Genomic DNA, 25,395 nt, shown 5'->3' with positions numbered 1-25,395 from the left:
GTAAGTTTTTCATTACTCAGACTCTCTCTCTCTGCATGCTACATAGAGTTTACTGTGTGCTAGGTGTGTACTCTAAGTGGGTAATATATCAAGAGTTAAGTGATATTTTTAGGTTTATCTGAATAGCCATTTTGTTGTTCAATTGTTAGAGAGCCATAATCCGGAGCAGTGGTTCAAAATTTAATTGAGCATATTCATCATCCTTGAAATAGTTAAAAGTAAGACCACTGTGCACCATTCCTTCAGATTGATGTTTCATTTGCTCCGTGGTGCAGACAGGTTTAGGAATCACTGATCTCTAAGTCAGTCATGTTTGGCCAAACTTATGGCTCACCCACATGCCATTTTCTGGAACAGAGGGCAGGAAAATATTAGTGGAAATGACCTGTTGCATTTGAATTTCTGCATGCTGTTGCCACCTGCCTTTTACTGACCTCTGAAATAGTTAAAAAGCACCGAGGGGGAAACGCAATGGGAAAGTTTGCTCAATAGATTCTGTTGTAAGGAGGCATAATAATACAATATTTCAAAACGGGAATCAGTTGCATTGGTGTGAGTACTTTCCAAAGGCTGGCTCTTGCTTTTCTTCTGCAAGAGAAAATTGCAAGGTCTTCACTGAGAGGTTTTATTGCTCTTGTTTCTTTAAAAAAAAAAAAAAAAAAAAAAAAAGTTGGTTCTCCTAATGGTCTTGCTAATGGACCCTCCTCACTAGTCTGGCCATGGAACAGGAAACTTCTCATTGGGTATTTTCAAGACTGCCACGGGGAATCAGCTGCCAGTTTACTGCAATGTTGAAAACTGCACGAGTTTCTGGGATTGGCATCAAAATGCTAATTTAAAAGGTCGAGTGAAACCGCGGCTCACGTTTTCCCTGCCTGCACTCTCGGCAGAAAGAACAAAGAGCCAGCCAGAGGAGACCAGAGGCTGAAACTCACCCCCAATCTGTTTTCCTGAGATCATTTTGGAACCATGCCCGAAATGCCGGAGAACATGGAACAGGTAAGAGCTAACAGTTCAGGAAATGAGGCATTCTGGAGTTAGACTTTCTTTAAAAGCATCTTGGTGAATGTCTGCTAAAAGCCGAAATGCATGGGTGCCATTCATTTCTTTAAAACATAGAACTTTGGGACATGAAAGAATAAACTAACTTTAATTATTGACCCTGTATGGAGAACTCAGCTAAGTCTCATTAAGGGAGGGGGGGGGGGCGGAATGCAGAACAGAACAGCAATTTCATTTACACGGTTAAATGCAGTGATGCAGGTGCAGGGTCTGTATAAATGAGGATTTTATCCACAGTGCACACTCCAGCCTTTCTTTGTCTTGGCGTGAATGGAATCTGCTAACATAACTTGTAGCTCCAGGTCGCTCTCTTTAAATTTATAGACTTAGCCACAGCACGAACTTGGACAGTGCCTGTAAAATGATGGCTTTTTTTTTTTTTTTTCACATAGAAACTTCCATCTTTAAAGAAGATGATTACACGCACATGTACCCCTAGAACTACCCCTACGTTTTTCCTGCAAGTATCAAAAAACTAGATTCTCAAATGCAGGCAGTAAACTTTTTGTTTCTCTCTTCTCTGAGAATCAAAGCGCTAATTGCATGGGCTTGCCCTTAACTCTTCTCCACATTGAATACTTAATTTCATGTTTCATAGATTAGATGGCAACTAGAGACTTTTAAAAACTCCCCAGTTTTTAAAGTGAGAACTAAGAGGATCTGGAATCTTCTCCCTCAGTCCCCCGCTGCCCTTTGGGGCTGGGGCAGTGCTCTCACTCGAAATAAATGCTAAAGTGATGAACAGGGACAGTCTGGATGAAAACAAAAATCGGAAAGTGAGGGTCCTCGGGCTCTCTAACATTAACTGTTCCCACAAATAAGGCATGAGTTCTTGTTGGGGGGCAGGGGGGCTGGGTAGGAAAGTCACAGGACTTTTGCAAAAGGCTGCTTAGGCTCTAAAGCAAAAAGGATTTTGAAAATAGGACAAGCGTTTTGAAGTGAAAGCCACCTGATTTGTCACTTTAAAAAGCGTGATGCAGGGTGCTCAGCATTATTCTCCCCTCCCTTGGTACCTTCTTCAACTCTTGGTCCTACTTTTTAGCATCCCCGAAAGACAAACAGGCTCTTGAGGTGGTAATGGCTCATTTGCCAACACTTGTCTTTTTCTTGTCTCTTCTGAATCTCTCAAAAAACACTCCTAAGGCTCCAGGGATGCATGTCTATTGTGCTTTCCTTCTCCCTCTTGCCTCACCGCCCCCCGCTATGACTTTGTAAAACGTCTTATCCCACTTGATGTATTACATGCCCAGTTGATTTTTTAAAATTATGTTTTTCAATGGCAGTTTACATTCGATATTATTTTGTATTTGTATTAGTTTCAGATTGATTCTTTATGCACTGCGCAGTCTACAGACTTGAAACTCCACGCGATCCAATTCAATCCTTCCCTAGTCAAAGAAAAAAAAAGGGAAAATACATAAAATAAACAGCCTTCCTCCCCCCACCCCCAAACAAAGCTTGAATTCATGGCTTGAGGCCAAGGCCTTTGTTTTGCGTGTCCCTTTAACAGTTGGCGCATGGGCGGAGAGCTCCCCCCAGCGTGCCCGCCCCTTTCCGGGGTTTCCGCACGGCGTGGCCAATCAACGGAAGCGGTCTTGGCGGCGGAAGCCGGAAGCTGTGAGCAGATCGGCCGGGACCTAGGGGAGGCGGGCCGAGGCCTCAGAGCGGCGGCTGGCGCGGTCCTGGGCTGGAGCCGGTGTTCATCGCTGCCGCGGCGACGCGAAGGCGGCAGGCATGGTGGGGCGGGAGAAGGAGTTCTCCGTCCACTTTGTTCCCGGGAACTGCCAGCTGGTGGAGGTGAAGGAGGGGTCTCGCGGGACCGGGCAGAGGCAGGGTTTTCCAGGCGCCCGGGCCCGAGTCGCCTCAGGGCGGCCCCGCGCCACCTCCTCAGCCCGCGGAGCTCGGGGCGGCGCCATGGGGTTTGTTTACCTCGGCGCACGACCGTTCCTGTTTGCTTTCCCAACCTCTGCGTCCGGAACTGAGGAAATCGGTTCCTTTTGGTGTCTCCTCTCCGCTCCCAGGAAGAAGAGGGGTTTTCTGAGCTGCCTTGGTTTTGATTCTTTCTTAAAAATTTTTTTGGATCCTTTGTTCTTCCCCCTCGGTCACACCCGCTTGTGTGTCTTAGGAAGAAGGGGGAAAGGTGGCTTTTCCGGAATAACGGTGTTGGAGGTGATATCTTGAACTCTTAGTTTACACAGGACGCTGTGTTAGGCGTTGTCATCTTCATCACTAGGAGATTGGTTTGGCTCCATTTTACGGATGAGAAAATCGAGGCTTAGCGGGAATGCCCTTGGTCAGTGTTCATTAAGTGCATTGTGACTGGTGCTTGGGGCTTTAAACTACGACGGAGGTGGCGTAAAAGGAAGGCTGTTGCAGTGTCCGTATTCTGTTCAGGCTTCCCAGCATTCATCCGTCTTCAGAATATTATCTAGCTCTGGGGATGAGACTGGTAAAATGCCCAGACCAATAAGTCTTACGGATATAAGAAAGGATGGAGGAAATGGCAGTTCTAGAGAGCAATGCAGAATTTTAACTCCTCTGAAATGTAGCATAGTTCGTGCTTTCATATACCTTTGGGACTTGGGAGGGGGTAGAGTTAGGGGAAAAAAAGGGGGGGCTATTTAAACTGCTATGTTGCCCCTGTGTACCCCGAACAGGGCTGGGTGCATGTTACCTAGTGTTAGTTTTTGTTTATGTATATCTGTATACTTTGCACAGTAGGAGCTCACGAATGTGGACTGGTTTTCCTTCAATAAAAAGCGGTACATCTTAAACCTTGGGACATACTTGCTGCTCTCAAAACGTGTAGAGTTGCCCTAGCTGGTTTGGCTCAGTGGGTAGAGCTTTGGCCTGCCCACCCGGGGGTCCCGGGTTAGGGGTTCCATTCTGGTCAAGGGCAGGTACCACGGTCGCAGGCTGGATCCCCTCCCGACCTGTGGGAGGCAACCGATCCCTGTGTCTCTCTCATCCTTGTTTCTCTCTGTCTCTCCCCTCTCCCTTCTATTCTCTTTAAAAATCAATGGGAAAATATCCTCAGGCGAGGATTAACAAAACAAAACACTGTAACACAAAAATCTGTGGAAGGAGGGTCTTACAGTTGATGTGAGCGAAGCAGACTGGTGGTTTCTGTGAATACTGCCTGGGGCGCACAGTAGGGTGACCGGAGCGAGACCAGTGCCAACGAGGTAGTCACGGGGTCCTAAAAAGTCACTTCAAACCCCAGAATGTCTCCTCAGTGACCTGCCTTGAGGGGGAATCTTGTGGGGATCAATGAAAGACATGACTATGGAACTGCTAAATTGAAGAAGTTCTGGAGAATTGCAAAGTATTGTTGTATTTACCACCAACATTTAAGAAGATCCCTCTCTAGGTTGTTAGTGATTTTTCACCCTGCTTTTCCTCTGACATGCTTAATTCCAGTGTGTTAAGTTAGAAATCACTGTTTGGGGTTATTCTGAAGGAGCCATTTATCTTTCCTTACAATTTGGTATTTGATTAGATAGCATAACAATAATGGTAGTTCCACATCTATGATGATAAAAGCATAATATGCTAATTAGACCAGAAGTCAACTTTCCAGATGAGCTGGGGCTGCCAGGGAAGCCTGGTCCTGTGTCAGAGGGAAGCTGGTGCTGGCAGCCGGGGAAAGGAACGCCTACTCTTGCAGGGATTTTGTGCATCTGGCCTCTAGTTTAGTTACATGATGTGTTTACTTTTTCAAGAATTTTTTTTCGTATCTGAAAATGTGGCATCTGATGTTAGTGAATTCTGTACATCTAAGATTCTATAGAATAAGAGAAAGAAATATGTTCAGACTAATTTAAAGTAATGTTTGATGTAATTTACCTATAGGTAATAAAAATTGATACAGAATTTTTAGGCTCACAAAATATTTCCAGCTCTTGATTGTGGTTTTGATGGAACTAGACAGTTTTTTATTCTTCCATTCTGAGTCTCTCAGAGTGTTTGGATGTTCCTGTGTTTTGCAGGATTAAATTTATAGAGTAACAGACAGTCCAAAGTAATTTTCAGAGGAATATTTATTTTCTTCTTAAAATAAAAAAGAAAAACAGTATGCTTTCAAAAGCTTTAGTAGAGTTCTGTTTATATATAGAAACTCAAAAATAAGTTATTTTTGATTGGCATCTTTTAATTTCAGAGTGAAACATATTTTATTTGTCACCCACCAAATAAACTTATAATCCAAATGGAGAAATCTTGTCTTGACCCCTATAGTGGTGACAGAAAGTGCTCAGTGAGTCTCTAGAGACTATGAAAAGAGTAAAACTTAATATAAGTAAATTCAGTCTCTGTGGACCCCTTTGTGATAAGGGTAATAGGGGAAATGTCTGAATTGAAGAACTATACAGCCGGAAGAGCCTTAGTCACCTTGTCCAAATGCCTCGTTTTACCAATGAGGAGTTAGATAGAGATGAAGTAACTTCTCAGTGGCACAGTTCTTGGCAGAGCAGCTAAAATTTAACTGTCATGAAACCAAATATAAGTTTAAAGGATTGAGACAAGACTCATTATGTTTTTGCCTGGATCATAGAAGCAAGAATACCCAAGTTCTAGTCTTAACCTTTTCCTTTTATTGTGGACAAACCCTTTAACATCTCTGGACTTCAGGTCCTTCCTTTTGGAAATCTATCTGCCCTGCCTAACAAGGCTGTTACGAACAAAAGGTATGATGTAGGTTTTTATGACACTTGATGGTTTTCAAATATAAGTTTGTGCAGAATGATTTATGTTTCAGGAAGTGCTTGCACTTCCGATCTCTGCTTTTTTAATAAAAAGAAAAATTTTAAGCATTGACATATGACCATATTGCCCCAGGGTATATAGGGTATAAGTTTTCCATGCATCTCCCATCCTTTTTTAAAGTTGTGTATTCTCTAAAGAGCTTTTCTGTGCTTGTAACAGTACTGCATTTCATCAAGTCTAAGATGCTCTCGATTATAAAATCATCTGGCTCTTATTTTAAGCTGCACTAAAAAGCAGACAGCACAGCCAAACCATGACATTCATAAGATGCATCTCTATTTTATTCATTGGCATGAGATGTTGCAATGAGGGAAAAGTATGTTTCAGAGTCAGTGGAGTATGCAGACATCTTAATTTACTGTTTACTTTATGGATTGCATAATGCTTGTTCTTTGACTTCAAATTTTCCTTTTTTAAAAAAAAATATTTTTATTGATTTCTGAGAAGAAGGGAAAGAGAGAGAGAAACATCAATGATTGGCTGCCTCCGGCATGGCACCTACTGGGGATTGAGCCCCAAACCTGACACATGCTCTGACCAGGAATCAAACCTCAGTCACTGAGTCACATTGGCGGGGCTAATTTTTCTATTTAAGGGGGAAAGATGTCGCTTCTAGAAAGATAGATGGCAATTTTTTGAATAAGGGAAATTTATTTTGAGAAAAGCCTTGCTCTTTCCTGAAGTTCAAGATGACAGTTCTCAAAGTGCAGCTCCTAAATCTATTCATTCCTTTGCTTTAGAAGTAAAAAGTGAGACGCTTAGAAGGAACCACATTGGAGCGCTCTTAACAGTATTTCCCCAGGGATGTTTATTGTACTTATCCTGTGTAAATCGTTTTTTGATTGTATCTCTGCTAGACTTGGCATGTTTTCTCTTTATGTTCAGTCTTTGAAGAACTGTTTTCTTGCCAAAATGTAAAGAAAATACTTTGCTGGCTGAAATCCTTATTTTCATAGATCATTTGGCTGTGAGCCAAGTTTTGCAACAGAAAACATAGATGAATTTTCCTTCCACTTGTAAAAAGTTATGAAATTGGTTGATTTAAGAAAAAAAATAATATCCTTTAGAATTTACCTTTACATTGTCCCTGTCAGCCTTTCATTTCAGGTTTTTCCTCTGATGGAAGTACCTGATTTGGGTAACCTTTTTTTTTTTTTTTTAATGTAGAGTCTGCTGAGTTATTCAGCCGAACTAAGGGCTAATGAAAGGTCTTTGGTTGGTGTACGCATCTTTAAAGTTTTGACATCTCAGAATTAGTTGCCTTTAACAACACTTTGAAATAAAAAGTCTTCAGGATGATAAAATTTAATAAAACTTAAGTTGCTGACTTTATTCAAGATTTTAGGAGGAAATTTGCTGTTACCATCTTGGTATTATTTCCTAAATAGTAGTTCCTTTTAATTTTTATGTGTAAGGAATTTTTTCTTTTTCACAGATGCAACACATACCAGTTGAGAATATTTTCATGTTGTTGTTTTTCTCTTATCCTCTATATCTGTGTTTACTAGTTTAATTGGTTTGTGCAGGTACATTTAGAGTTTTAATACAGGAACATTTACCAGTTTAGTTAAACTTAGGATATTAGTGCCATAAGGATCAAATTTATTTTTCCTTCACATAAATTCCTGTGGAATGTGACTTCTCTCACTCAGACCTATCAAAATATGATATATCAGTGAAATTTTAAAGAAAACTTGGGGTTAAAAACCGGGAACCAAAAATGTTAACTTGTAAACATTGGTGGAATAAAGCCCAAATATTTAATCAGGCCATAAAATAAGCATAAACCTAATTGTGGATTTTATAAACGGAAAAACATAATTAAAGTTGCTGTTTATTGCTCATTTGGACATCATTGATTATAAAATTAAGATTTTTTTATTAATGTAAGAAATCACAGTCTTTTTGACTAGCTAATTACTGTCCATATCATCTTAGTTTTTATTTGGGGGGGGGGGTAAGATTATTAAAACTTAAGTGATGTACTTATCGATGCAGTTGACTGATCTTTATTCTTAAGACTTGGCTTATAGATATGGGACATGAAGCAAACTACTCAGACTTGAAGTATTTAGTGGATGATGATGTTGACTAATACTGTTGAGAGAATATTTTCAAAGAAAATGCTTTTTCTTCCCCTTCACCTTTTAGGAGGAAGTTAATGTCCCCAATAGGCGTGTTCTGATTACTGGTGCCACTGGGCTTCTTGGCAGAGCTGTGTACAAAGAATTTCATCAGAATAATTGGCATACCGTTGGCTGTGGTTTTAGAAGAGCAAGACCAAAATTTGAACATGTTAATCTATTGGATGCGAATGCGGTTCATCACATCATTTATGATTTTCAGGTTTGGTTTAGTCTATTTACTTTAACAAACGTAAACCATGTTAAGAATCATCTGGCCCAGCCAGCATGGCTTGGTGGTTGAGTGTTGACCTATGAAGCAGGAGGTCAAGGTTTGATTCCTGGTCAGGGCACATGCCTAGGTTGCAGGCTCGATCCCCAGTGGGGTGTGCAGGAGGCAGCCGATCAATGATTCTCTCTCCCTCTCCCTTCCTCTCTGAAATCAAGAAAAAAAACAAACATCTGGATGACATGGAAAATCTTGCTCTCAAGAAAGTTACTGTACTTAGACTCTAATCTATTAAGCAACAATATAGAATACACTTTTAACAAAAAACTCTTTATTGTTTAAAGCAGGGGTCCTCAAACTACGGCCCGCAGGCCACATGCAAATACAAATATTATATTTGTTCCCGTTTTGTTTTTTTACTTCAAAAGAAGATATGTGCAGTGTGCATAGGAATTTGTTCATAGTTTTTTTTTTAAACTATAGTCCGGCCCTCCAACGGTCTGAGGGACAGTGAACTGGCACCCTGTTTAAAAAGTTTGAGGACCCCTGGCTTAAAGTATTATATATGTCTCCTTTTTCCTCCATTGACCTCTCCCCAGTACACTTTTAAGCATGGCAGAGTATATGAAATCCTTAAAATCATTAGGTTGACAAAAGATAGAATATAAAGCATTTTATTTAAAAAAGTATGTTTCTGAAGTACTCTGCTAAGTAGCACTTTCGATACAACTGTATTTTTTTTTTTTTTTTTTTTTTTTAAATATATTTTATTGATTTTTTACAGAGAGGAAGGGAGAGAGATAGAGAGTTAGAAACATCGATGAGAGAGAAACATCGATCAGCTGCCTCCTGCACATCTCCTACTGGGGACGTGCCCACAACCCAGGTACATGCCCCTGACCGGAATCGAACCTGGGACCTCCCAGTCCGCAGGCCGACGTTCCATCCACTGAGCCAAACCGGTCTTGGCACAACTGTATTTTTTAAAAATATATTTTTATTGATTTCAGAAAGGAAGGGAGAAAGATAGAAACATCAGTGATGAGAGAGAATCATTGATTGGCTGCCTCCTGCATGCCCCACACTGGGGATAGAGCCCGCAGCCAGGGCATATGTCCTGATCGGAATCAAACTGTGACCTCCTGGTTTAACCATTGAGCCGCACTGGCTAGGCATATACAGCTTTTAAAAAATAATGTCTGTAAACCTTACAACACTGTAAAATGGACAGTATTTCCATTTTAGAGATGACAAAGGCTCAGAGATGTTAAAGAATATGTTGGCCACAGTCACAGTAAAGTTCCAGAAAACTTTAATTTCTGTTCTACCTCTAATCAAATAGGAAGTTTTAGTTTTTTTTCTAAAAATAATGGATCAAGTAACACCTGCATTAGAATTTTTTGGGAAACTTGTTCTTACGACTCTCCCAGAGATTTTAATTCAGTAAGTCAGTTATGGGACCCGGAGCTCTACATTTAAGAAGCACCATAGATTGTGCACATTCAAGCCTGAGAACAACTAAGACCGTGCTTCCTCAAGCAGTTGTTGAGAAGGGGGCAGTTTGTATGTGGGGAGGCCAGCCTGCCTGTCAGTGTTCTTCCCAGATCTTAGCTGTGGCTCCACTCCTCTGGGAAGTAGGTGCCCCTTCTCTGCAAACCACCCTCTTCATTTCTGTCTGGACTTCTCTCACGTGATGGTTAAACTGTTTCTTTATATGTCTTTCTTTTCCACTAGATCAGCGGTTCTCAACCTTGGCTGCACATTAGAATCACCTGGGAATCCTTTTAAAATCCTGATTCTGGAGGATGAGGCCCAGAAACCAGGATTTTAAAAAGATTCCCAGGTGATTCTAATGTGCAGCCAAGGTTGAGAACCACTGCACTAGATGATGAAGTCCTGCTCCTTGGACAGTGCTTAGCATATAGGTGGTATTCTAAATGTTCAGCTGGGAAAATAATTTTTATAGGTAGTTGATTTTCTTCAAATGAATAGTCTAAGAGATTTGAACTTATGAATTTGATTTGCAGTTGATATTCCTCTCCCTTTAACATAGATTTATTAAGATTTAAGTCATATTAATCACACAAATGATAGCTCTTTTCTCCCATCTGAATTTGGGGATGTATTTCTAAATATAGTAGTTGACACAGATGTTTGTGTGATTTTCCCTAGGGATTGCCAAATTGCTCTTTTCGGAGCCTTTATGTATGTATGTATTTATTTAATCCTCACCCAAGGATGTTTTTCATTGATTTCAGAGAGAAAGGAAGGATGGGGGGAGGGCAGGAGGGGGGAGGGGGAAAGGAGGGAGGGAGAGAGGAGAGAGAAACGTTATTAAGAGGGAGAAATGTCAGTTGGTTGAGCCCCAATCAGAGATCAAAACCCTGACCCTTTGGTGACGGAACAACACTCTAACCAACTGAGCCACACTGGCCAGGTGTCTACATGTAATTTTATGGAAGTTCAAGCCTTGAAAAAGGGGAGCTTGACAAATACAATGATTCTTTAGTTGAAGGAATGTTGAACTTAACATTGTTCTAGAATTAAATCACTGTTGGAAGGCTGTGGTTCCTCTGTTTTATTTCTTTTTTGGGTTAAAAATCAATGCTTAACTTCCAGCCCCATGTCATAGTGCATTGTGCAGCAGAGAGAAGGCCAGATGTTGTAGAAAATCAGCCAGATGCTGCTGCTCAACTTAATGTGGATGCTTCTGGGAATTTAGCAAAGGAAGCAGGTAATGACTACTTCATAAAATCATTTTATAAAATATTAAATGATTGCTGAGTTTGTAAAGATTAGACTTGTATAGATTGCTTATAAGAGATTTGTCTATATATGATACATATGAGAATATCATATATAAGCTATTAAAAATTACAGATAAGATTAATGTTATATTTTAATATTTTTTTTGTTTTGTTTTTTGTTTGTAGCTGCAATTGGAGCATTTCTAATCTATATTAGCTCAGATTATGTTTTTGATGGAACAAATCCTCCTTATAGAGAGGAAGATATACCAAGTCCCTTAAATCTATATGGCAAAACAAAATTAGAAGGAGAGAAGGCTGTTCTGGAGAACAATTTAGGTAAGACACAACAATCTCTTTAGCCGCAGATTTGTTTTGGGGATTACTTTTTGTTTATGATGTGTGTGTGTGTGTGTATGTGTGTGTGTGTGTGTAATTTAAAAAAAAATCGGTCAAAGAACAAGTCACAGGGGAAAAATGAGAGAATCAGCACTAGTAAGAGAGAAATATGTAAATTGGTTGTCACTCCACCACACCTACTAGCCAGTTAGGATGAGTATGCAAATTAACCCAACAAAGATGGTGGGTTAATTTGCATACTCAGGCACGGAGTGAAGACTGAAGGCTCCGAGCGAAGAATGAAGACGACTGAAGACTGAAGAGGCTTGGCTTCTCTGCTGCGGCTGGAACGGTGAAGCCAAACCTAGCTGCAGGCCACCGGAGCGGAGAAGCCTAGCCTCGAGGCTTGGCTTCTCCGCTGCGGACGGACCAAAGGCCTGGGTCCTGGGTGCCGGAGGAAAACCGGTGCCTGCAGCTAGGGGAAGGCAGACCTATTGCGCGAATCTTTGTGCAGTGGCTCTCTAGTGTAGTTAATAAAAAAAGAAAAATAATTTTAGAAATCTTAAAGAATTTGTGAATTTTTCCAGTTTTTTTCTAGTATCACTATGTACATATTGTGTATAGGAAAAATAAATTATACAGTACAAATTTTTGTAATCTGGTTTTAAAAATGAGCCAATATCATTTCTCTTAGATTGAGGTCTTCTGTTATTTGTGTGGTTTTTCTTTTCTGTGTGTGTTTGTGTATACATCTGTATATACACGTGTATGTGCTGATTATAAAAGGTATGTACCCTCCTTGCAGAAGAATTTTGTAAAATTTGAAATTGTAAGGAGTGAAAGTTCTCTTCCATTGCTGCCTCAGAGAGAAGCACTGAGTGTGGTTATGTATGCATGCATTTTTTGTGGATTTTGAAAATGTGTGCATGTTGTTTTGTACTTGGTATGTGTGTGTGTCCCCTCATTTACTTGCATTTTAGTACAGATGGAGCCATCACTTGGATATCTATTTCCTATCAATGGCTGCATTGTACTTGATTTAATGATCCCTATACTAAAACTATTGCTTTTGTCTTTGAGAAGCATCCTCTAGTATAGATACTAATAGATATTTCATTTATCAGGCTTTTTTTTTTTTTTTGGTATTGTAAATTATCCTCAAATTACTTATCTATACATGGTTGTCTAATAAGTTAATTTAATTAAACTATTTGATTTTCAATTAAAGTGTCAATTATCTAGTCTGTTGTAACCCCTCATTAGGGACCAACATAAAATCTAAATACATCATAATTCTTTAATCAGTGGTTTCAAGAATTATGTGGTAAATACTCACATACCCTTTATATAGATTCATCAATTGCCAATGTTTGCCACATGTGTTTTGTACATAATTTTTTTTTTCTGTGTTAAGAATCAGTTGCATTTTACTCCAAAATACTTTACTGGGTATCTTCTAACCAGGATGCTCTTTACATAATTACAATGTAATTATCACACTCAGGAAATTAAACATTACTGTCATATAATATAGAGTCTATATAGGAATTTTCCCAGTTGTCCCAATAAGGTCCTTTATTGCATTTTATTTTTTAATCTAGGATCCAATCAAGGATCACTCATTACATTTAGTTGTCATGATCAGTTTTATTTTTAATGATCATAATAATGAAGAAATTATGTGTAAAAATACCCCAAATGAAAGAACATTTAAAAACACTCAAGATGACATTTGTTAAATGGGCATTATTACAGTGAGCTGTGTCATTTTGGTCTATTGTAAGTTTTCTACAATATTGTTTAAATCCACATAATATGATTTTACATCAAAACTTAACCAATCAGCTTTAAAATATTACTTGCTTCATTTCTAGGAGCTGCTGTTTTGAGAATTCCTATTCTGTATGGAGAAGTTGAAAAGCTGGAGGAGAGTTCTGTGACTGTTATGTTTGATAAAGTGCAGTTCAGCAATAAGTCAGCGAACATGGACCACTGGCAGCAGAGGTTCCCAACGCACGTCAAAGACGTAGCCTCCGTGTGTCGTCAGCTGGCAGAAAAGAGAATGCTGGTGAGAATCTTTGCAAGGAAGATTTTCTAACTTCCATCATAGTAAAATCCTGTTAATGAGCGGAAGTTAAAGTGCTTTATTTCTACTTTTAAATTTTTTTATGATTTTTCAACTGGAGTTTACATTCAATATTATTTTGTATTAGTTTCAGGTGTACAGCACAGTGGTTAGACAATCATATACTTTAAAAAGGGTTCCCTCCCCCAAAATAAAAAATAAAATAGTGTTCCCCCAATATTTCCAGTACCCAACTGGTACCATACAGTTACTCTAATAATATTGACTCTATTTCCTATGCTGTACTTTATAAAGTGCTTTTTTAAAACTGTAAGGAGAGCAAGCAAAAATAGTTTACAGATAGATAGTAGGCTACATTTATGAGTTATAAAAATACACTCTTGTGTTTGCATTTCTCAAATACTACAGATCCCATCTGTCATTCTTTTATTACAAGATGACTTGAAAACTTGTATTCTTTGGGTAACAAAGTAATCTAATGTCCTAAGAATTTTGATTAAGCACTGTGTAATGTTGAAGAAGATCCTACATAGGAATTCACAATTTCAGCCACTTTAGGAGTTAAAATTTGAATATCTTGGAGCTAAATAGAGTAGTCATAAAGAGATTAGAGACTGATTTATTTTAGAATAATAGTATGACTATACTTTTAACATAAAATTTTATATATATCTTAAATATGTACTCTGACAGTATTTGATAATGTTATAACTAATTAGCTCATCTTGAAAAATAGTTCTGTTAAGGTTTGTCTTTAGCTTAGAATAATTAGAAATACTCATTATATTGAATTATGCTTCCATAAAAATCTGTAATCATTTTACATCTCGCTAAGTAAAATAGTCACCTATATTTTTATTTAAAAAAATACTCAAGGCTACATTCTAGAAATTGCTTTTCATGTTAGTTGGGAATATACTTGATTTTAGATATCTTGTGGAGAACATTCCAGAAAGGAGAGATTTTAATTTCTGGGCCTTTTGATTACCTTTCTTGTCAAACCTACCATTCAACTCAAATCAGAAAGTTAAAACTATTTTGAATTTTGTGTCCTTGTCAGGATCCATCAATTAAGGGAACTTTTCACTGGTCTGGAAATGAACAGATGACAAAGTATGAAATGGCATGTGCAATTGCAGATGCCTTCAACCTCCCCAGCAGTCACTTACGACCAGTAAGTATATGCTATTTAAAGCCTCGCTTTTTGAAATTTCAGAACTAACACTGTAGGGTGTATTATTGATAACATTTCCTTGTTGCTTTGGAAGTATTGGTAACTTCCATTTTCTGGTATTAATCACAGTGACCCTCGCTTGTATGTGGCAATTTATATTGTTAATTTTCTCTAAATTATTATGCATAAAGGAGCCAATCAGTATTGGTGACATTTATAGAAAATGTATTGTCTTGATTATAGCAGCTTTTTTAAAAAAATAAATATTTTTCCAGGGATCAAATAAGATTTGTACTGAGGGCTAAATGAAGTAGAGAATATAAAACCTCAACATGTAGCCTTTCGTGTGTTTTTTATGTTTTCTTTTTATTTTTCTTTCAAGATAACTGACAGTCCTGTCTTAGGAGCCCAACGTCCAAAAAATTCTCAGCTTGACTGCTCCAAATTGGAGACCTTGGGAATTGGCCAGCGAACACCGTTTCGAATTGGAATCAAAGAGTCACTCTGGCCCTTCCTCATTGATAAGAGATGGAGACAAACGGTCTTTCACTAGTGTATGTGTTGTCTTTTTTTTTTTTTTAACGGTAGAGTATGTGGCACTTTGTAAAGGAAATAGTTTTGTATGAGTGCTCTTTAGTTGGGACTTAGGATCTTTCAGGTAAACGATGCTCCTTGCACTAGTGAAATCGTGTAAAGAAACTGAGGTCAGTAATGCCTTGCTTGATGTAATTGATGCTTCTTTTTATCATTTTGTTTGTTCTGGCTTAATTTGCTGTTTGAATGTAGTAGATTATGATTCTTCAGTATTTGTGAGCCGGGATGAAACAGATCTGCTGTAGACTTTATTTTTGAGGGAGTGGGGATGAAATGCATTGTTCATTCCTCAAACCTCTACATTTTCAGGACGATTGCAACTGTTGACCCTTTTCTGTTTTAAAGTGTTAAATACTATGAAAATCATTGGTGTTCATTATTTGCTTTGCTTGAGCCCAGATCAAAATGTTTGAAGAAAGAAACTTTATTTTTGCAACTTAAGTGTGGTTTTTATGCTTGAGATATTTCTACATGTCATGTATATTGTCACTCCTGCAGCTCCATGCCTCCTGCTTGTGTAGCAGTGTATGGTGAACACTTGAAAGAGAATGTGTGTATGTGTCTGTATTTTTAAATATATATAAAACTGTTGTTTTCACTCCATGTCACTAAGTGATATTTCATATGTATGGTTATACTGATAATAATGGGCCTTGTAAGTCTTTTGACCATTCAAAATAATAATAAATGTGTACTACTGGCATGGGAATGCTGAGTTTTCTTATATTTCTTTTTTTAAATGTAAGGACCAACCATATAGACTAATTGTTATTTTGTTGCTTTAATTTTTAAAAATTACATTATTACCATCTGCTGCATACAAGAGAACGTAGTTAAAATATATATTGAAATACAAAACACTAACACACACCAGGAAACTACCACTTGAGGTCTAAATTGTTCCAGATATTATGTCAACTGTGTCAGCTGGTTGTTTTTTACTAAAATAACTAGTAACATATATGTTACATATTTACATAGAACGTTTTTTCTGAAGAATGCAGAATATCTGAATATATTATCTGCAGTAAGTTATACTCAGGTGACCTTAGCCTCAACAATATCTTTGGTTCTTAGGAAGGTATGACTTGGCTTCTATTCGGGGGTCCGTGCACATCCTAGTTTCAGATTTTCTGGTATCACTCATGGGGTATTCTTTCCCTAGATTATGATCTTATTCTCTCATTGGATAAAATGTCCTAATTTACTTAGAATTTGAGGTTTAAAGAAAAGAGCCAATTGGGGAGATTTGGTTAAAGCAGCAATTCCCAAACCATGCTATCTATGTTTATCATTAACTAGGGGAATATTCACCAATCGATACTTAAGCCCTCACCTGGGCCCACTGAAATAGAAATTCTGGCCTTGATGTTTGCTAATTTAGTTTTAAATGTTCCCCACGTGCTTCTAAGATAGCCAGCCTGGCACATATATTTGAAGCATTCTGTTTCTTTAAGTTCATTTCATGTGGTACAAAATTCAGATTTTTAGAGTTAGAAAAACCTTTCTCATTCTCTAGCCACCAATCCTTCCAACTGTGGAGGAAACCAGTCTAGATAAGATTCTGGTATGTTTCTAGAGATGTTCTGCGTATATAAGACTACACTCGCAAAACATGTATGTCTTCACACTCGCCATCCCTTCTTTATTTTCACAAAGAGTAGCATAGTACACATTTTCTTGCACTTTATTTTTTCATTTAATATACCTTGGAATTTGTTTATATTAATTACAAAGGAAGTCCCTGTTCTCTTTTTGAAATTTCAATCTTACAGAAAAATTGCCCTAACAGTATAGAATGCCTGTATTCCCCTTTCCAGATTCCCCAGTTGTCAACATTTAGCCACATTTATCATTTTTTCTTTCTCTGTATATATACACAGAAGAGAGTATTAGCTGTTTTCCTGAACCATTTAAGAGCAAGTTGCGGCCATGGTGCCAAATCACCCACTTTAACTTTATCGTATGTCAACTTAATGCCTTATAAAAATAAGAGTTCACTTCCACATAACTGTAATATAACCATCAAAACTCAAGCAGTTAATTTTGATAAAATTGTTTGATATCCTCATTGATAGCTCCAATTCTGGTCTTGCTCTGGAGGGTTTCTTTTAGCTTCCCTCCTTCCATATTTGCAGCTCCTTTATTCATTTGTTCATGTCATCGATAAGAATCATTTTCTTTTTTTTTTTTTAAATATATTTTATTGATTTTTCACAGAGAGGAAGGGAGAGAGATAGAAAGTTAGAAACATCGATGAGAGAGAAACATCGATCAGCTGCCTCCTGCACATCTCCCACTGGGGATGTGCCCACAATCCAGGTACATGCCCTTGACCGGAATCGAACCTGGGACCTTTCAGTCCGCAGGCCGACGCTCTATCCACTGAGCCAAACCGGTTTCGGCAAGAATCATTTTCTGATCACACCAGGTCCCCACTGGTCCCCTCATCACCCAGGCCTCCTTGAGCCAGGTGAGCATTCCTGAGCCCTGGGCCTTGGCCCTGATGTCAAACCTAGGCCGTTTGACCTTTCAATATAAACCCTTCACTATTTCATTGCTGTCTCTTACCCATTATCGCTTTCATTCCACTTCATGGATATTACACCTGTAGTCTGATGGTGGTAGGTTGAGTAATGCCCCCGACACCGACATGTCCGTGTCCTAATCTCCAGATCTGTGAATGACACTATATGACAAAAGGGACTTTGTAATTAAGAATCGTGAATGAGATTACCCTGGTGGGTTCAGTGTAATCACAGGCAGGGGAGTAGATAAATAGTAGATGTGGTCACAGAAGCAAGAGGTTGGAGTGATGATGCCAGGATGAGGTCAGAAGCCAAAGAATCTAGGCAGTCTCCAGATAATAAAAAAGGCAAGGAAACATTCACCCCTAGGGCCTCTGGATGGAGCAGGATCCTGCCAGCAACACCTTGATTTTGGGCCAGTGAACCCCATTTCAGACTAATGACCTCTAGAACTGAAAGATAATAGATTTGTACTGTTTAAGCCACCAAATTTGTGGTATTATGTTACAGTAGCAATAGGAAACTAATAAACTGATCCTCTGATTTTCATTTATTTTCTTTATTTTTTAGCTCTTTATCTTTTTACTCTATATTCTGGGAGATTGCCTTAACTTAAAAAAAATTTTTTTTCCCCAATTCTCAATTTTTCTTTTTTGTTATCTGAGTTTCCAAGAGCTTTTCTTTGTTCTCTCATTGTTTCCTTTGACAAGAAACAAACCATCATCCTATTTTATGCATGTATGGATTCTTTATTTCTCTGAAATACTAGTGCTAGGTGATAGTTTAGTTTTTTTGTACTTTTTAGTTTTAAGATACCTGTTTCCTGCCCTAGCTGGTTTGCTCAGTGGATAGAGCGTTGGCTTGTGGAAGGGTCCTGGCTTCGATTCCAGTCAAGGGCAGACGCCCTGGTTGCAGACTCAATCCCCAGTAGGGGTTGTGCAGGAGGCAGCTGATCAATGATTCTCTGTCATCATAGATGTTTCTATCTCCTCCCTTCCTCTCTGAAATAAAATAAAATTAAACTTTAAAAAGAAAAGATACCTGTTTCCTCCTCACTTGGTCTGTTTTGTTTTCTTTAGGGGCTTTGTTAAGCTGTCCAGTACTCCTGGACTGTCTGATCGTGACTGAGTGAGACATAAAAGGCTAATTGGAATTGCTGAGTGTCTGTGCAGGAGGCTTGGCTTGGATGTCGCAGGATGATTAGCCGTGTCCTTGACCTCTACTCCCTAGATACCAGCCACATTCTTCCAGACATGACAATCACATGTTTCTAGACATCAAATGTTCCCTGGGAGCAAGGTCATTGCAACTGAGAACAGCTATTCCAGGACCCTGGGAGCGGTCCCATTTCGTTGGGGAACCCCCAATGCCATTAAGTTTTTCAGGTCAGATTTCTCAGAAAAGGGCCTTCCAGTCCCCTGCCTGGAGGGCAATGGTCTGACCGCCAGCAATGTGGAGGCTGGGTAGAGAAGCCCAAGGTCTGCACTCTTAAACTGTTTGGGGTGAAAGTTCTATTACAAAAAGTATTGCTCTAGGGAGGAGAGAGCTAAGCAAATCAACACCTCTCATGCCTGTAAGCTATTTTGAGAGGCTGGAGATAAAGGGGCCAGATGGGCATGGGGGCCTGGCCACACTTGGGCACCCAGGGCTTCTCACACCATCCTCTTCCTACTAGGTTAATTACAATAGAGATTCCATAATTAGTGGTGGAGAGAGCCATTTTTAGAACCAAGTTTGCCTTTTATATAACAGGCTTTCTATAATAATAAAAACATAATATGCTAATTAGGCTGGATGTCCTTCCTTCCGGACAAAGTCACAGCAGGTGGGGACCAAGGCCTTGCAAGTATTTTGTGCATTGGGCCTCTAGTCCTACATCAAAGAGTGCAACTCATCTAATACAGATCTAGGCCCCAGATTAGGAAAAGCAATTTTGGGGTCCTTGCTGGATTAAGTTAGAATTCCCACACAATTCACAGGTCTTGCAATTAGCATTCAACTTTCATATGTTCATTTATTATGCATGTTTTCAGTGCAATGCTTTCATCTTCAGCCTGCCCATGTCACCCACTCCCCTCCTTCCAATCCAGAAATCATCTGCATTAATCTCCCCAAAGGAAAGAGGTCCAGTAATCTGGACATGTTGGGGAGGGGATCCAATGCCACTAATTTCTCTTTCCTCTTTCCCTTCTCTTTCCCCCAAGATTCAGAGGTATATGATCTGAGACCTTTCAGGATTTTCAGTGTAAATTACTTTGGTTCTCAGCACTCCCAACCATTTGGGATTGGTTAACTACTTTACCTTAGAACCCTTACCTTTCTAGCTTCCAGAATCTTGTTACTGTGGTCTCCTTTCCAGTTCTCCCTGTTCTTGTTATTTTATGTCTTTTCTTAAAAAATATTTTTCACTGGGGTTTTGGGAGGAAATGGTAACTGTATCCCAACCACCATCTTAAAAAGGAACATCATACTTTCATGGATTTTAAAATATACCTTCTTTTTTTCTTTAACTTTTATTGATTTCACAGAGGAAGGGAGAGGGAGAGGGAGAGGGAGATAGAAACATCAATAATGAGAGAGAATTCTTGGTCAGCTGCCTCCTGCATGCCCCACACTGGGGAGAAAGCCTGCAACCTGGGCATGCACCCTGACTGGGAATCAAACCGTGGTTCCTAGGCTGAGGCTCAACCACTGAGCTATGCCGGCTGGGCCTTTCATGGATTTTATTTTTATTTTTTTATTTTTCATTGACTTCAGAGAGGCAGGGAGAGGGAGAGAGAGATAGAAACATCAACGATGAGAGCAAATAATTGATCGGCAGCCTCCTGCACGCTCCACACTAGGGATTGAGCCCACAACCCGGGCATGTGCCCTGACTGGGAATTGAACTGAAACCTGGTTTATAGATCGACGCTCAACCAGTGAGCCATGCTGGCCGGGCTTTCATGGATTTTTATAGGCTTGGATCTGAATCTCTTCCTGACCTGCCTTATGAGCGGAACCTTCCACTTCCTTTAATTTGATATCTTCCATAGCAGGTTTGGTGATCTGGCTCACCTGAATTGCTATGTGCCATTAGCCTCTGGGAAAGTTAATTAACTACAACTGGAACTTAAGTGTCTTAGATAAGGTCATCCTTTAATACAAATGAAGCACCAAATTAACCATTGTATTTTGGGTTATTAATATTGCCCGGATATCACCTGAGAAAAGTGACGCCGTCATTAGACACGGTTCCTACTGTTTTTGAGTGTCTTTTAGTTAAAAAGATCTAAATATTTCTTGAACTCCTGGGGACTTCTTATTGCAGTCTGCCAAGGTTGAGCTTTAAAATAGAGAACAATCAACTCTGATTCTGCCAAGAGCATTTCCTGGGAGACGATGAAGGGTCAGCACAGCGTATTAACATTGTTGATCTAAAAAAATAGCTAATAATTTTTATTCTGTACCTAATGTTCCAGTCAATGTTCTAGGTTAGTAATGTCAGCTTCCTGAAAGGACACTAGAATCTTTATATTTTCCATTTGTGAGATATAATTTAATTTGATTTTAGCAAGCAGTATTTGAATTTCCGTTGCTTCAGGGTGTTGCTGACTGAATAGTGCACAGTAAGATAATTAATATTAGATGTCTTATATTTGGGCATGTCAAGAATGGTCTGGGTGGCAAATAGACTATTTTGCTGTAGACAGTGTATTCATTTTCTACGTGGCTTTAACAAATTACCACCATCGTAGTGGCTTAAACAATTTGATTGATTGATTGATTGATTGACTTTTGTTAATCCTCACCTGAGGGTATTTTTCCATTGATTTTTATTTTATTTTTTAAAAAATATGTTTTTATTGATTTCAGAGAGGAAGGGAGGGGGAGATAGAAACATCAGTGATGAGAGAGGATCATTGATTGGCTGTCTCCTGCACTCCCCCTAGTGGGGATCAAGCCTGCAACCTGGGCATGTGCCCTGATCATATGCCTGGGAACTGAACCATACCACTGAGCCCCCCCACCAGGTTTTCCATTGATTTTTAGAGAGAGTGGAAGGAAAGGAGAGAGGGAGGTGAAGTGAGAGAGTGTGCCATTGATTGGTTGCCTCCTGCACAAGGGATTGAACCTGCAACCCAGGTATGAGCCCTTGACTGGGAACTGACACTCTAACCCAGCCGTGGGCAAACTACGGCCCGTTTGAAATGAATAAAACTAAAAAAAAAAAGACCGTACCCTTTTACGTAATGATGTTTACTTTGAATTTATATTAGTTCACACAAACACTCCATCCATGCTTTTGTTCCGGCCCTCCGGTCCAGTTTAAGAACCCATTGTGGCCCTCGAGTCAAAAAGTTTGCCCACCCCTGCTCTAACCACTGATCAACACCAGCCAGGACTCGAGTGTGTGATCTTGCAGTTCTGTAGGTGACATGTCTGACACAGGAATCACTGGGCTAAAATCAGATGTCTCCAGGCTGCAGACCCCCCTGGAGGCACCAAGAAAGAATACATTTCCTGCTTATTTGGGTTGGTAGAATTCAGCTCCTTGTGTCTCTGGGAACAAGGTCCCCGCCTGCTGTTTATAAGGCAGGGGCTGTTCCCAACTTCTACAGGTCACCATACCACATTCTTTGTCTTGGGGGCCCTCTTCCTTCATCTTCAAAGCCAGCTTCAGCTGGTCAATTCCTCACGTCGAATCTACCCAAGCCTTCTGTCTCATCTCTCTCTGCCCACAGCTGGGAAAGTTTCTCCAGTTTTAAGGAAGCATGTGATTAGATTGGGTAGCCCAGAGAACCAGGCATACTCTCCCCTTCTTAAGGTCAGTAATTTTTTTTGTTAATCCTCATTCAAGGATATTTTTTCCATTGATTTTTAGAGAGAGTAGAAAGGAAGGGGAGAGACAGACAGAGAGAGAAACATCTGTGTGAAAGAGACACATCGTTTGGCTGCCTCCCACATGCACCCCGACCGGGCAGGGATGGAACCTGCATCCCAGGTATGTGCCCTTGACTTGGAATTGAATTCCAGACCCTTTGGTGTGCTGGCCGATACTCTAACCACTCACCACACTGGCCAGGGTTCAAGGTCAGTAATCTTAATCATATCTACAAAGTCTATTTTTCCATGTAAGGTTCTGGGGTTCAGGATGTGGACATCTATTGGTGACCATAATCCTGCCTACCATGTAAATTAGATGCAGTGTGTTCTGTAACTACAAAATGAAATTATTTAGACATGGCAGCTTGAAAACTCAAGGTAAAAATGTTCCATCATTTGCTTAAAACTGTTAAATCGGGATAGCAGAAACACAACAACCAGCCTTTGACAGTTTTCCTTCTCCCCAAATCTGGTTGTTTTATTTTTACTATAATCTTTATTTAATCTTTGGTGAAGATTCTTTCTTCATAATAACAAAGATGGTATTTTATTCTTTTGTAAATATTGACTGCATCTACCCCCAAAGTGACAGCCACCCCAGTAGGACAGATACAAATGGGGCTTTTTCTTTTTACTATTCTCAGACATTGTCATTTAAATGGAAGCCAAATTAAAATGGAGATACTGAATAGTTTAAGAGGCAAATGTTGCCTCTCCGTGCTATCTCACACCCAAAAACTTCAGCGTGATCCTAAGACAGACTGGCACCATTGTCTGCTGTCTTTTGTCGTGCTCCAAAAAGCAGTTGATGATCTTGGAAGGGCTTCAAAAGCAATTAAGGAAATCCCGTATGTCAAGTTACAGTTCAGACAGGACAAATTAGATGTATGGGGAAATGTCCTGATAAAGTACTCGAGAAATAATGAGTCTGTGTACGATTTGTAATTGCTCCTGCAAAAATTTACAACATAAAAGAGTCTGTTAACCTGAGACTGGAAGCTCCGAGATGTATTTTTTTTCTCTCTGTTACAAATGCAAATGCCTTATGAAATTGAGCCCAGAGCATTTTTAAATGTCCAAAATGTAATGCGAAACATTGTTTATTATATTTCTGCCTGGGCTCTTCAGGGCCTCGCAGGCTGCTTGGTGAGTGCTGGTTTCTAAGCCAGCAGGCCTGTCATGAAAAATTGGCCCATTTGGCTCACCACTGTGGAGCGGGGCCTAAAGGCAGCTGCGCCAGAAGGAGGGGTGCGGGTTTGCCCCAGTGCCATAAAGGATGGCGAGGGACAGGGATTGAAATGACCATGTTAGTTGTTAAGTGCCTGCGAGAGTGTTGCATTTGGTTTCTTCTTTATGAATTAAGAGAGTCAGATGATCTTCAATCTGCATCACCCCATCCCTGTGACCACAGAACCACACCAGCTCCAACGGTGACCATAATGAGTTGGTGGGGACAGAAGTGGGTGGTTTGAATGTTGGCGGCTGGGGATACTGTCACAAATAGGTATCATTCAGATAGAGTACTTTCATCACAATGCTGGGAAATTCAAATGCAATTTCCTTCCCTTATGAACTGCTATTCCCCTCCGAGTAAAACGATTTCAACTCTTCCAAACTACTTGGATTTTTATCTCCAATAAAATAAAATTTACCCTCCCCTTAAAAAAAATTACCCTAACCTTTAAGATATGGGTGAACCCATTGCTAATTCCTTCCCTTGCCCCCTCCCCTCTCCCTCCCTTGATAAACATTTGCAAGTGGGAAGTTATTCTAGGGTTATCATACAATATTTATAGGCCACTTTTTTTTTTTTTATTTGTGAAGTGTCTGAAGGTCTCTTAACTATGAGCCGTTTCCAAATAACCTTGGGCTCATTTTTCATCTTGATCCAAATCCCACAGAAGCAAACCAATCACGAAACTCTCTAAAAAGTCATTGGGAGCCCCAGGCTCAGAACCCAGCTGCGGTGCATGAACCGTTAGGTTCTGTGCTGCCGGAAGCTTGGAGGAACTGAACCACGGGGACCGATGCTCATTTAGGAATCAAAGTTGGTGCTTTGTTTCCGGAAGCCTTTGCCTGAGCCCGAGAAGGTAAATTAAATCCCTCATAGGAGTTCAAATTGTATAGACTTTGCTTTTTACACAAGTCCTTTTGAGATGGTTCAATGCAGTGATGTCTTTTCTGTTTAAAGAATAGGAACGCTAACAAAGCCAATGAAAAACAAACATCAGGGCATCCCTCTCCACAGGACACCTCTGATTTCTAAGTTTGTCTTCATTAATGTTCTATTCCACCTTCATCGGTCCGCAGTCACTCTTGGTGAGCTTTTCCCCACTCCTGTCCTCAAATATCACCACAGGCCCACACACCAAAGCCTCCCCATTATTTCTCTTACCTTGACTGACCTTCCTCTGACTTACAATTTGATCACATTTCTTTCTAGCTCCCATCAAAACATGTGTGTCCCAGTGGTTTCCAGAGTCAGCATTTGACATAATAATGCTTATTTCTAAGTACATTTCTAGGTACACGCCTGACATGGATAACTCCATTTATACTCAAAATAACCCTCTTGGTAGTAACTTTTAAAAAAGTTATTATTAATTTTAGAGAGAGAGGAGGGGCGAGAGAGAGAGAGAGAGAGAGAGAGAGAGAGAGAGAGAAATATCGATGTGCGAGGGTAACATTCATCTGCTGCCTCTTGCACACCCCCTACTGGGGATCGAGCCTGCAATCCGGGCACATGCCCTGACCAGGAATTGAACCAGTGACCTGGGTGCACAGAGCGATGCTCAACCAACTGAGCCACACTGGCTAGGGCAGGTAACTATTCTTGTGTTCGCTTTATAGGTGGAGAAATGGGAGACACAGCGATGATAAGCA

General features: G+C 39.8%; 1 protein-coding gene across 3 annotated transcripts; it reads left to right on the top strand.

Annotated features, from left to right (window-relative positions):
• The first annotated feature begins 838 nt into the window (after window positions 1-838).
• Window positions 839-15,827, top strand: MAT2B (methionine adenosyltransferase 2B). 3 transcript variants are annotated; one of them, XM_036313721.1, is made up of 7 exons: window positions 839-999; window positions 7,978-8,172; window positions 10,798-10,912; window positions 11,112-11,264; window positions 13,139-13,332; window positions 14,411-14,524; window positions 14,907-15,827. In XM_036313721.1, exons 1-7 carry the CDS (start codon window positions 970-972, stop codon window positions 15,075-15,077), a joined length of 972 nt encoding a protein of 323 aa, XP_036169614.1. In that variant the 5' UTR covers window positions 839-969; the 3' UTR covers window positions 15,078-15,827. The 3 variants fall into 3 exon arrangements, with proteins under 3 accessions (XP_036169614.1, XP_036169615.1, XP_036169613.1); XM_036313720.1 differs by lacking the exon at window positions 839-999 and adding an exon at window positions 2,694-2,859; XM_036313722.1 differs by lacking the exons at window positions 839-999; window positions 7,978-8,172 and adding an exon at window positions 2,693-2,859.
• The last annotated feature ends 9,568 nt before the right edge of the window (window positions 15,828-25,395 follow it).

Source organism: Myotis myotis, unplaced genomic scaffold, assembly GCF_014108235.1.
Source record: "Myotis myotis isolate mMyoMyo1 unplaced genomic scaffold, mMyoMyo1.p scaffold_m19_p_6, whole genome shotgun sequence".
In the NCBI taxonomy this organism is placed as follows: domain Eukaryota; kingdom Metazoa; phylum Chordata; class Mammalia; order Chiroptera; family Vespertilionidae; genus Myotis; species Myotis myotis.
The sequence above is the reverse complement of the archived record's forward strand: the minus strand, read 5'-3'. Positions and strand labels throughout refer to the sequence as shown.